Source organism: Mobula hypostoma, chromosome 12, assembly GCF_963921235.1.
Source record: "Mobula hypostoma chromosome 12, sMobHyp1.1, whole genome shotgun sequence".
Taxonomy (NCBI): domain Eukaryota; kingdom Metazoa; phylum Chordata; class Chondrichthyes; order Myliobatiformes; family Myliobatidae; genus Mobula; species Mobula hypostoma.
Window position 1 is genome coordinate 43,021,210 of NC_086108.1, and position 14,092 is coordinate 43,035,301.

The 14,092-nt window shown below is 40.3% G+C and overlaps 1 protein-coding gene across 2 annotated transcripts in view; it reads left to right on the forward strand.

The window, feature by feature from the left end:
• The first annotated feature begins 4,813 nt into the window (after nucleotides 1-4,813).
• Nucleotides 4,814-14,092, forward strand: part of LOC134354730 (hippocampus abundant transcript 1 protein) — a 31,542-nt gene continuing 22,263 nt past the window's right edge. The window contains exons 1-3 of one of the 2 annotated variants that reach the window (XM_063063915.1): nucleotides 4,815-5,093; nucleotides 10,078-10,224; nucleotides 12,631-12,726. Coding sequence is in view for 1 of the 2 variants with exons in the window: in XM_063063914.1 (XP_062919984.1) it covers nucleotides 5,010-5,093; nucleotides 12,631-12,726 (180 nt within the window). In the remaining variant the exon portion in view is untranslated. Of the gene's footprint in view, nucleotides 5,094-10,077; nucleotides 10,225-12,630; nucleotides 12,727-14,092 lie in introns of both variants that reach the window. The other variant, XM_063063914.1, reaches the window with a different exon arrangement.

Consider the following 14,092-nt stretch of genomic DNA (forward strand, 5'->3'; position numbering starts at 1 on the left):
CCAATGGACTCACTTTCAAGGGCTCTTCATCTAATTTTATTAATACTTATTGTTTATTTATTATTTTTATTTATTTTTGTATTTGCACAGTTTCTCTTCTGCAGTCTGGTTAAACACTCAAGTTGAGCGGGCTTTCATTTATCCTGTTACGGATGTTATTATATAGATTTATTGAGTTATAAACACAAGAAAATGAATCTCAGGGTTGTATATGGTGACATGTATGTGCTTTGATAATAAATTTACTTTGAGATTTTGTAGTTTGAAAAGAAAATGATGTTTTTAATACCTAGAGGAAAATTAATATAAATGGTTTTAAGTGTGATGCTGTTGTGTATTTCTTTGTTTACTCAGATGTTCTAATTAGAAACTTGGAGACAATGTCATACAGATAAAATAGAATGAGCAAAATTGTGCTTTCACCATGTATCAATATTGAATCAACTACTACAAAATATAGAAGGTATCAAGAAATAACCTTCCAACACCCCCATATCCCCCCCCAACCATATCTTCCTCAAGTAGTGCTCAGATTTTTGATCACTGCTTTTCCTGCAGTGTCTTAACACCAATTTGATTTCTTCTTATTTTTCAATAAGGGTGTATGGCGAAGTACTCTCCACAGCAATTCTTTGAAACAAGCCAAGTTTAAAATTGCTTTGAATTTTTTAAAAACTCGGATCTGTGATGGAGGATAAAATTTCTTAATCTGACAAATTAACTTTGAGCACCATGGGAGTGATGTTGGAATAGATTTGATACCTACGACGTCCATTCTCACTTCAGCCACAGTAATTTAAAAGGTAGTTAGTAGTTTCTGAACAATTCAATTGCAATGTCACAAAGAATAACCACACCCTTTGATTTAAACAAGGAAAGTATTTTGTGAGCAGATTTCATTCCTTAAATTTCTTTTTCAACCCTGATCCACTCTTGTCCTTTAAAAATAGGAAGACCTATATCTTTGTAGCCAAACAAATGTGTGTAAATTTTAAGACTGTACATTTAATGTTTTAAAATTATTCTACATTCTTACTACATTATACAATTCAGTCGTGATTATGAAATAGTCTGAATATTTAAGCAAGTGCTGTACAATAACCTAAGCTATTTCACGATTGGCTTCACATGAGCTATATTACACTTTTAATGCAGGTTCATTGGAATATCTTAAACTTCTTTCATTTTAAATACTCCTTTGTCTCCTTAACTTTAAACTTGACCAATGTTTTGATGGCAGTTGGTGGAGTTCAACCAGGTTGATTGATGTGATAGCCAATTTGTTATGTAAAAGGAGATTAACCATTCTGAGTTATGATTTTATTCGGGATGCCAGGATGATTTTATTCCATCTGAGTCATCTCAGACAACCAAGGACCATAATCTCAAAATAGGGTGTTAATCATTCAGGCCAGATGTGGAAAGAAATTTCACCCTAAGAGTAATGAATTGTCGGGACTCACTACCTTCAGGGCTGAGTATTCAGTCACTAATTACTGTAACATTTAAGAAAGAGACTCATATTATTTGGTAATCATGATAGCCTATTCCTTCTATTTCTTATGTTAAATGACATATTATTTCCCTATGCAGGAATATACAATGCTGTTCAGCATTTCTGTGAACCTGGGTCATGTTGCTGTTAAAACATACTGTATAAAATCTTGATGATGGGGAGCTAGTCATTTAAGAGTCGCTGCCAGCACTGAATTGTTTCAAGTTAATGGTGTGAGGTTTATTGTTGTATAACATGCATTTGATATGTTGAAAGTGACTCTGGTTCCTAATTAAAGTTCTAATTGGCTTCACTTTTATATATCCTATGAGCATCAAGACAATTCCTCATTTAAGAATGGGAAAATTTCATAGCTAGACAGTCTGAGGTATTCTTATTCATCTTTAATTGGATCATACTCTTGTCCACATGGTAAAGATTATTTATTTTGAAATATGAAATGTTAAAATTGAGTTTTACTTCCAACATTATCACAAGTATTTTTACCTTTCTAACCTTTCAGTTGCTATATTCAGGTTTGCTAATGATACCAATGTTGTGGGCTGGGTCGGGGGAGTGTGACGAATCAACGTATCAAGAACATTAAAAATCTGGCTGAGTGGTGCTGCAATGACAACCTCTTACTTAGTGTCAGCAAGACTGAGGAACTGATTTTTGACTTCAGGAGGAGGAGGTTGTTGGTCTATGAGCCAGTCTTCAATGGAGGATCAGAGGTGGAGAGGGTCAGCAAATTTAAATTCCTCAGTAACACTTTGGAGAACCTGTCCTGACTCCAGCCCGTAGTGCAATTACAATGAAAGCACAGAAGCGCCTCTGCTTCATTGGGGGTTTGCGAAGATTCAGCATGACATCTACGTCTTTGACAAACTTCTGTAGACGTGCAGTGGAGAATGCAGCACCTATTTTTTTATATATAAAAGTATTCACCCCCTTGGAAGTTTTCATGTTTTATTGTTTTGCAACATTGAATCACAGTGGATTTAATATTGCTTTTATTGACATTGATCAACAGAAAAAGACTCGTGTCGAAGTGAGAACAGATCTCTACAAAGTGATCTAAATTAATTAGAGCACAAAATTGATGCATAAGTATTCCCCCCCCGCCCCACATCAGATCACTGATGCTCAATTGGTTTTAGAAGTCACATAATTAGTTAAATAGAGATCTGTTTTTGGAGGCGTGTGCAGTCAAGATGCTTTAATTGATTGTCGTAAAAATACACGAATATCTGGAAGCTCCAACTGCTGGTAAGTCAGTATCCTGACAAAAACTACACCATGAAGACAAAAGAACACTCCAAGCAACTCTGTGACAAGGTTAGTGAAAAGCACAAGTCAGGAGATAGATACAAGAAAATTTCCAAGTCACTGAATATCCCTTGGAGTAGTTAAGTCAATTATCAAGAAATGGAAAGAATATGGCACAGCTGTAAATCTGCCTAGAGAAGGCTGTCCTCAAACACTGAGTGACTGTAAGAAGAGGACTAGTGGGAGAGGCCACCAAGACACCCATGACAATTCCGGAGAAGTTACAAGCTTCAGTGGCTGAGATGGGAGAGACTATGCAGACAATCGGTGCCCAGATGTTTCACCAGTTGCAGCTTTATGGGAGAGTGGCAAAGAGAAAGCCACTGTTGGGGGGGGGGGGGTCACATGAAATTCCAGCTAGAGTTTTCCAGAGGGCATGTGGGAACCCCTGGTTTAAAGAATTCACACTTCTTGTGTCGTACTCTGAGCCCATAATCTTTTTTTAATACTGTCTTGAGCTTTGGAGATATTCCTTCTCATCCTTATTCTTATCTGGTAACAGTGATGTCACCCAGGTAACACTAATGGCCTGGACAGCCTGGTCCATAGATTTCTGCCAGAGTGCAGGGTGCAGATGCTACTCCAAAAATAAACCTATAATAGCAACAAAACTCTTTGGAGTCTTCTTCCATCTCCATCTGTAGATAGACCTACGCTAAGTCCTCATTGATGAAGTGTTTTCCTCCAGGAAGGTTTGCAAAGATATCCTCTATCATGGACAGAGGGTATTGATCTTTCAGTACTAGCTTGATGGTGACCTTAAAATCACCACAAATCCTGACAGACCCATCCTTGGCTACTGGTACCACTGGCATTGGCCCTGGGCTCCACTCAATCTTGGAAAGATTTTCTTTCGCCTCCATGCGATGTACCTTACTGACTACTTTATCACGGATGGTATCAGGAACCGGATGGGCTTCGCAAAACTTGGATGTGGCATTTTCATTTAACACTATTTTACCCTTGATATGTTTGAGTTTTTCAGTGCCCTCCTTGAACACTGCTGTGGCATGATCCAGTACATTTCTTAATTCACTTTCAGTTGACTCTATTGCAAGGTGTTTGGCAAGCAAATGGTGGATAGATCTCCAATCAAGTTATTGTCTGAGCTAATCACGGACCCTTCCTGTTCTAACCATATACAAACAATCTGTTACAAATGTCATTCCCACAGATCTTTTCTCCAGTATAAGTTATTAGCTGGACATCTGCAGGCTTCAGTTCAGTATTTTTGAAATGCCTTTCAAACTCATTTTGAGTAATGACTGAAACCAATTCCATTTTAATTAATTTGCCATTCACTTCTGGTGTAGGCCATATTGCTTGTCTGTTAGTTTTCACGTTGTAAATCTCAAGGTTACCTAGTTTCACTCTCATTATCAGATTTTTCTTCAACAGCATGCACATTAGTGTTGTTTTTTGAAACTGCAACTTGACTTTTCTTTTTCTCCTTCCTGTGCATTTTGTTTATCTCGTCTACTTGACCTGTTTTCATATGAATCCTACTTTGTTGCATTTTCTGCATGTTTTACCTTTTAAACCTGCATTGGTCTGGTGTAGGTCAGCCCCTACCACAACAGTAACACAATTTGTTTAAGCCGGCAGGTTTCTGTTTAGGCATTGCAATTTGTTCACACTCACTTTCAATTCTGACTGCGTCTCAATTGCGTCTCTCGCTGCAGTTTCCGTTGATACAGTGATTTCAACTTCTCTTTTAAATGGGAGTTGTGCTTCAGTTAGGGGCAGTTTTTTTTACTGCTTTCTTGTAAGATTCCACAAATTAAACAATCTCTCAGTGCATCATTAAACCCATCAAATAACTGCCAAAGCTTAGACAATTTCTTCTTTTTAGCCACGTAAGCTGAAATGAATCGGCTACCTATGAAACATAAAATTTCTCCACTCGACAACAGTTACGTTCCGTCTGCCGAGTTTTTCTTTAGCGAGGTGCGCATATAAACGTGGTGGCGTAATGACGTGTGCTTTTCACGTACTTACAAACAACTTATGATTAATTATGTAAGCAAACAATGTTTAATCAACAATATAATTACAATGTTCCTTAAATATTGCTGAAATATTAAATACACTAGAGAAGGTGGTGCGGGCTGGTTGCCAGCGGACGTGTCGGGGTGGGAGGTGATGTGGTCACCATGGCGGCGGCGCGCTGTCCCGCAATGGCGCCATGATGTCAAACAAGAAGAAGAGGAAGCGGCTCCACCGCAGTGTTATGCTGGCCAAGAAGATCATCATTAAGGATGGAGGCACGGTGAGTAACGTCGGGGCCTGAAGAGTCAATGGGCGCCGGTCGATAGTGTGAGGGTGCGGGAGGCGCGGCTGTCGGTGGCCCACATGGCTTCTCCCTTCGGAGTGCTGTGTGGATGGTGTTCAGCGGCGGTACTTGCAGTCCTGCCGTCACCGACCGTACCGTAATTTGCGATCGACCCTCTGCACCAGCATCTACCAGAGCGGGCTTTTTGCACCTACCCTACCTCACACCCGGTTCTCGGGTTCTGATCTCCGACAGGGTTCTCCTTGTCACCGTAATAAACACACGCCAGGAATGCGCCTGTGTCGGAATGCAACCCTCAATCCTTGGTTCTTCAGGTTGCTGTGGATAGGGTTAACCTCCTAATCCAGTATTAATAAATACGTGCACGTAAATCATTCTCCAAGTTCTTAAGTACAAATGAAAGGAGAAGGGCTGTAGCTTCAAAGCAAAAATGTACTTCTCAGTTCATGGCTTCTCAAAAAAAAAATCGTTTTAATTGCAGCAAAAAATATGGAAGAAGAAAATACATGACTGACAAGAAAGTGGTGCTGGTGTTAGTATGAGAAAACGAAAAAAACTTAGAGGATACTCCTTTGTCACGATTCTGGTGACATTCATAATAGGTGCAGGAGTAGGCCATTCGGCCCTTCGAGCCAGCACCGACATTCACTGTAATCATGGCTGATCATCCACAATCAATATCCAGTTCCTGCCTTATCCCCATAACCTTTGATTCCGCTATCTCTAAGAGCTCTATCCATCTCTTTCTTGAAAGCATCCAGAGACTTGGCCTCCACTGCCTTCTGGGGCAGAGCATTCCACATATCCACCACTCTCTGGGTGAAAAAGTTTTTCCTCAACTCCATTCTAAATGGCCTACCCCTTATTCTTAAACTGTGGCCTCTGGTTCTGGACTCACCCATCAGTGGGAACATGCTTCCTGCCTCCAGCGTGTCCAATCCCTTAATAATCTTATATGTTTCAATCAGATCCCCTCTCATCCTTCTAAATTCCAGTGTATACAAGCCCAGTCGCTCCAATCTTTCAACATTTGACAGTCCCGCCATCCCGGGAATTAACCTTGTGAACCTACGCTGCACTCCCTCAATAGCAAGAATGTCCTTCCTCAAATTTGGAGACCAAAACTGCACACAATACTCCAGGTGTGGTCTCACCAGGGCCCTGTACAGCTGCAGAAGGACCTCTTTGCTCCTATACTCATGCTGTCAGAGCAGTGCTGCCAGGATAATCAAGGACACAACCCACCCAGCCAACACACTTTTCGTCCCAGAGGCTCAGGAGCTTGAAGACTCGTATGGCCAGATTTGGGAACAGCTTCTTTCCAACTGTGATAAGACTGCTGAACGGGTCCTGACCTGGATCTGAGCCATACCCTCCAAATATCCGGACCTGCCTCTCGGTTTTTTTGCACTACCTTACTTTCCCTTTTCTATTTTCTTTTTATGATTTATAATTTAAATTTTTAATATTTACTATCAATTTGTACTCCAGGGAGCATGAAGAGCAGAATGAAATATTGCTGTGATGATTGTACGCTCTAGTATCAATTGTTTGGCGACAATAAAGTATAAAGTATACTCAATTCCCCTTGTTATGAAGGCCAGCATGCCATTAGCTTTCTTCACTGCCTGCTGTACCTGCATGCTTGCTTTCAGTGACTGATGTACAAGAACACCTAGATCTCGTTGTACTTCCCCTTTTCCTAACTTGACTCCATTTAGATAATAATCTGCCTTCCTGTTCTTACCACCAAAGTGGATAACCTCACATTTATCTACATTAAACTACATCTGCTATGCATCCGCCCACTCATCCAGCCTGTCCAAGTCACCCTGCATTCTCATAACATCCTCCTCACATTTCACACTGCCACCCAGCTTTGTGTCATCTGCAAATTTGCTAATGTTACTTTTAATCCCTTCATTTAAATAATTTTATGCTCTATGATTGAAATAAGTTAGAGTTGGGTAGACTGGTAAATACATATGGATAGGGGAAAGAAGCTTAAAATGAGAAAAGGATTAAACCTCATTGGTAGAGATAAAGACAATTGACAGCATTATATTCAAAGGTCAAAGTAAATTTATTACCAAAGTACATGTATGTCACCAGATACAACTGGAGATTCTTTTTCTTGCAGGCATACTTAGTAAATCCAATAACCATAATGGAGTTAATGAAGTACAGCATCCGACAGAGTGCACAACCAGTCAGCAAAAGACAACAAACCGCAAATACAAAAGAAAAAAATAATAATAAACAAATAAGCAATAAATATTGAGAACATGAGGTAAAGAGTCTTTGAATCCATAGGTTATAGCAGGGGTCCCCAACCTTTTTTTGCACTGCGGACTGGTTTCGCGTTGACAATATTCTTGCGGACCGGCCGACCGGGGGGGGGGACGGGGGGAGGATGGTTGCCAACGGACAAGAGTAGCAGTCAAATACGTTGTGTTTACCCAGAGAAAGACTACAATGACCGTGGAGCCTTGCACAGGCACCAGTGCGCATGTGTGACTTGCGCATGCGTGCACCTGCCGATTATTTTTCTACAAATCGTTTTTGGCGATTCTTTTTGGGGGTTGGGGTGGGGGGGGGGTTGTTAATCACGACCGGAATATCGGTGATAAGTGGCTAATACACTCAATTTCGTTTCTAAAAGGGTTTATCTAACGAATTTAATATTAAACACACAGCACATATTTTCCTCGCATGAATATAGCGATAAGTCAATTATCAGGGGAGGACAGGGGAGCTTGAAGTAAGTGTTGAACGAACTTCCAGTAGAAGTGTCAGAAACAGGTTCGATATGATCATTTAAAGTTAAATTGGATAGGTATATGGATAGGAAAGGAATGGAGGGTTATGGGCTGAGTGCGGGTCGGTGGGACGAGGTGAGAGTAGCGTTCGGCACAAACTAGAAGGGCAGAGATGGCCTGTTTCCGTGCTGTAATTGTTATATGGTTATATAAGTCAATAGCATCATAACATTTTAAGTAACATTTGGATATTAGACACACTGCGCATATTTTCCCCGTATGAACATATAAAATCATTGCAACGCACCAATATCGCTGAATCAGTGGAAGCCCTGGGCTTGTTTTCCTGCAATAAGACGGTCCTATTGAGGGGTGATGGGAGACAATGATACTCTAATGGGGTTCCTTATGTCCAGTATAATCCACAATTTAGTTTTTGTTACATTCATCGCAGAGATATGTTGGAAATGGAAGCAACGTTTTCGGTGCTTCAGTGGCTGTCTCAGGATATTGAGCCTTGACTTTGATCCAGAAATCCGGCAGATATGTTATGTCAAACATACTTTTCAGCCCGCCGTCATTTGCAAGCTCAAGGAGTTGATCTCCTTCCTGCGCTGACCTGTATGACGCGCGGGTAATGACCTCACGTGTGTAATGGCTCTACAGTGGCCGTGACAGGGAATGAGGAAAGGTGCAGCTGACTCCTATCGCCAAATCATATCGTTTCCTCGCGGCCCGGTAGCGCATGCTTTGCGGCCTGGTACCGGTCCATGGCCCGGTGGTTGGGGACTGCTGGGTTACAGGAAGAGTTCGGCGATGGGACAAGTGGAGTTGAGTAAGTTATCTCCTCTGGTTCAAGAGCCTGATGGATGTGGGGTAATAACTGTTCCTGAACATGGTGGTGTGAGACCTGAGGTTCCTGTACCACCTTCCTGATGGCAGCAACAAGAAGAGAGCATGACCTGGGTGATGGGGGGGGCCCCTGATGATGGATGCTGTTTTCCCGTGACGATGGTGCTTTCCATATAGATGTGCTCAGTGGTAGTGAGGGCTTTACTGTGGGAGACAGAACCATATCCGCTATTTGTAGGATTTTCTGTTCAAGAACATTAGGATTTGCATACCAGGCTGTGATGAAGCCAGTCAATATACTCTCCATCACACATCTACAGAAATTTATCAAAGTTTTAGATGTCATGTCAAATCTTCTCAAACTTCTAAGGAAGTAAAAGGTGCTGCTGTAATTGCACTTGCATGCTGGGTCCAGGACAGGTCCTCTGAAATTATAACACTGAGGAATTTAAAGTTGCTCACCCTGTCTACCTCTGATCCCCAATGAAGACAGGCTCATAGACCTCTGGTTTCCTTCTCCTGATGTCAACAATCATATCCTTGGTCCTGCTGACATTGAGTAAGAGGTTGCTGTTGTGCCACCACTCAGCCAGATTTTCAAATTACTCTCCTAATTGCTGACTCGTCGCCACCTTTGATTCAGCCAGTGGCAGTGGTGGGGTCAGCAAATTTAAATATGGTGTTGGAGCTGTGCTTAGCCACACGGTCATAAATGTAAAGTAAGTAGATTGGGGGCTAAGCACACAGCCTTGTGGCAGACCTGTGCTGATGAAGACTGTGGAGATGTTGCCAATCTAAACTGACTTTGGTCTGTAAGTGAGGAAATCGAGGATGGAATTGTACTAGGAGGTACTGTATTGATGCCAAGATCTTGAAGCTTATTGATTAGTTCTGAGGGGATGATAGAATTAAATCCTGAGCTGTAGTCAATAAGGAGCATCCTAATGTATGCATCTTTGCTGTCTAGATGTTCCAGGGATGAGTGAAGAGCTAATGATATAGCATTTGCTATGGATCTGTTGTGCTGGTAGGCAATCTGGAGTGCATGCAGTTCACTTCTCAGGCAGGAGTTGGTGTGTTTCATCGCTAACCTTTCAAAACACTTCATTGCTGTGGGTGTAAATGCTACTGGACAACAGTCATTGAGGCAGGTTACCATGTTCTTCTTGGGCACCAGTATAATCGAAGCTTGCTTGAAGCAGGTGGGTTCCTCAGACTGCTGAAGATCTCAGGGAATTCTGCATCCAGTTGATCAGCACAGGTCTTTAGTCCTCAGCCAGGTATCCCATCTGAGTCAGATGCTTTCCATAGGTTCACCCTCCTGAAGGATGCTTTCATGTCATCCTCAGACTGAAATCACAGGGTCATTGGGAGCTGTGGGAGATCGTGATGGTTACTCCTTGTTTTGACGGTCAAAGCGAGCATCGAAGGCATTGAGCTCATCTGGAGATGAAACCCTTTTGTCACCTGTGTTGCTCGATTTCACTTTCTAAGAGGTAATAGCATTCAAGCCCTACCACGGCTGTTCAAAATGTTTGATCAATGTATGTTTTCTCCCAAGTATAAAGTATTGGATTATATATTGGTTGTGATAGAAAGAATTTTCAGTTGCTTATGTAAGGATTGTGGACATAAGTGCACGAACCGCTATGAATGTGAACTTTTAAAAGCCAGTTTTCCCAGGAAGTCCAGTGGCCATGTTTGTTTGCAGATGATATGTTTACAGGTAGTTTTACTTCGAATAGCAGGTAGAGCTTGGATGAATTTCCACAATCTCCTTCGGCACTACACCTCAAAGGCTTAGCCCCCTGCTCTATTCACACTGTATTTATAATCATAATTCATAATTATAGCTTTATGATCCCATCATCTCAGTGGAAATGAGAATTGACTTCCACCAACTACCCTCCCCTTGGAAATTAATGGGCGGGCTGTGTTTGTGGTCGAGTCATTCAAATTCCTAGTGACTATTACCATACATTGAAGTGGGACAAGACATTACATTCATCACTAGGAAAGCCCAGCAGAGATTGTTCTTCCTACGCCAGCTTAGGAAACTTAATATCTCAGGGTGTATCCTTATGAAATGTTACTCATCTATCATTGAGAGTGTTATAACCACCTCTATCACCATTCATTTTCCTGGTGTCTCCTCCCTCTCCAAGTCCAGCTTGCAACGTGGTCCGCTCAGTGGAGAAAATCATTGGCTTTCAGCAACTGCCATTAAAAGACCTGTTTGTTACCAGAGAAAAGAGAGAGGTGGAAACTACTAATTCCACCCACCCTAGCAGACTCCTATTCATCAAATTGCCATCATGGAGTTCTACAAGTCCGTCACCTCCAGAACTGCGCATCATTTCCAAAGCTTCTATCCTGTAGCTAAACAGCTTCTCAACAAAACTCACTGAGATCTAATACCCTAACTGTCCCTACACAACATACATTAAATGGTCTTTCCTGCTTTCCTTGTTCTGATAATTAATTAGTCTGTTCATATGTTCACAATTATTTAAGTTTGATTCTTTATGTTTGCACTAATTGTTGATTTCTCATGGCTGTTTGTCTTGTAAATTGTTTGTTGCTATAGTGTTGTCTGTTATGGTATTGTGCTGGATTTTATCTTTGGCACTGAATCACGATCAATTCTGGTAATATTGGTCATATTGGTAATTAAGGGTTTCTGATGACTGTAAGCCTAAGCACATCTCCAATGCCATGTTTAAGTTTACCGATAATACCACTATTGTTGGCTGAATCAAGTGTGGTGATGAATCAGCATGTGGGAGGGAGATTGAAAATCTGGCTGGGTGGTGTCACAACAACAACCTCTCACTCAATGTCAGCAAGACCAAGGAGATGGTTATTGATTTCAGAAGGAGGAAACCAGAGGTCCATGAGTCAGTCCTCATTTGGGGATCAGAGGTGGAGAGAGTCAGCAACTTTAAATTCCTTGTTGTTATCATTTCAGAGGATCTGTCCTGGGTCCAGCAGGCAGGTGCCATTACAAAGAAAGCATGGCAGCACCTCTACTTTCTTAGAAGTTTGCAAAGATACAGCATGTCTTCTAAAACATTGACAGATCTCTATAGATATGTGGTGGAGAGTATAATTGACCGATTGCATCACGACCTGATATGGAAACACCAATGCCCTTGTACGAAAAAGCCTACAAAAAGTAGTAGATACTGCTCTGTCTATCATGGGTAAAGCCCTCCCCACCATTGTGTACATCTACATGGCGCACTATCGCAGGAAAGCAGCATCCATCATCAAAGACCCCCCCACCATAGGCCATGCTCTTTTCTTGCTGTTGCCATCAGGAATGAGGTTCCGGACCCTCAGTACCTGTTCCACCAGGTACAGAAAGAGTTATTAACCCTCGACTGTTAGTCTCTTGAACCAGAGGGGATAACTTCACTCAAATTCACTCACCCCATCACTGAACTGGACTCATTTTCACAGACTCTTAATCTCATTTTCTTGATATTTATTGCCTATTTATTTATTATTTTTTTTTATATTTGCACTATGTTTTTTTTACTGTTGGGTGTGGCCTTTCATTGATAAAATTGTGTTACTTGTATTTACTGTGATTGCTTGCAAGAAAATGAATCTCAGGGTTGTTTATGGTGACATATGCACTTTGATAATAATTTTACTTTGAACTTTGATATGCTTCCAACCCGACCTTGTCTTCAGAAACATTGTAAGATATTGTGATATTTTGGTTGGTATCATTGATTTAATTCTGCATCCTTCCTATATAAAAAAAAGGCACAAGTGCATTCAGGAGGCTATTTTACTGATTGTGGTGCCAGTAGTTCCAAAGTTGCACATGGATTCCAAGGATTTAATCAAAGGACTCATTTAAATGCCACAATATTTGTATTTTCTTATTGTAGCCTCAAGGAATAGGTGCACCAAGTGTATACCATGCTGTGATAGTAATATTTCTAGAGTTCTTTGCTTGGGGACTTCTGACAGCACCAACGCTTGTGGTAAGTTGTTATCTAAATTATATTGCCTTTGTTAATCAGAGTGAGATCTAAAATCAGAATCAGACATATTATCACTGGCAGATTGATGATTACTGTTGGTATTGAATTAGCTATTTTGTAATTAGGCTGCAATAATGTGATTCTATATAAAATTATATTTTTTGACTTCATTCTATACAAATATGATTTCTCCTTGAAAAAAAAATCATTTATTCCAAATATATTTCAATCAATTAAGGGATCTGAAAGGAGAAAGCATCCACTTGTAAAATATGGGATGAAGCTCTCCCACTGAATGACTGCATTGCTAGTCTGTTTCAATACCAGTGGTTTTGTTCACATTGGATTAATATTAATTAAATACAATCTGTTCATGCAGTAAGATGAGATGAGTTCTGATGTAAAATCAGAATACTAGCTTCCATTTCCATGTTAGACTGGTTAACCCTCTTGCTGGAATGACTATGATATTTAATACATCTTTTCCTCCAACATCCCCCTTTGTCCTTATTTTTGTTTGATGTTTCTATACAGGACACTCTTCCTAATTTGGACTGAATTGTAGAATAAAAAGATAACCTTGAATGTGAAAAATAAATAATTATCAAATGTCATGAAATCTTTTCTAATTTTTTATTTAAAATTTCCTTTGAATACTGTTAAGTGCTTGAGTTATTTGGATTTTAAATTGTGTTCAAAGTGAAGGAATTACGATGAGATAAGGGAGCACACCCCTCCCCTTTTGAGATACTCTTTGTCTGTATCAAAGGCCTAAGAAACTGCCAAGCTCCCTCTATACCAACAAACCAAAATAGCTCATTTTTAAATATGTTATCCACCAACCATCATGGGGCTGGTCCAAATTATAATGTTGGTAGGTGCTAAATTAGGGGTCCACAAATAAGACAACATTTTGCAAATTCAGTGTCTAGAACTATAAAGTATATCATTCAAATTTCCTGAATTGAAAGGCTAATATATAACTCTCTCTATGCTCAAATAACTTTCTTCTCTCTTATTAATTTGTTGAATTTACTTGATTATACTTCTTGACTAGCTTAGTCCATGTGTTGGCATATCAGTTGTTTATGATTTTCAGTTGCATCTGAATTTCCAACTCCCGTAGGTTGTTGGTAATATAAATTGTCTTGCTAACATGCAAGAGATAAAACCATAGATAATGAGTTATAGCTCAAAGGTCTGTTTTTCATTTACATTGAGAAGTAAAGTATCCAATCCATTCCCATAGTTGGGTTGTTAACTTAGCAAGTGAGCCCAAGACTTTAATGATGCATATTTTGCACTCAGCCAAAATGAAAAATGAAGGAATAAAGGTTGTTATGTATTTGAAAGGTGGGAATTGGAA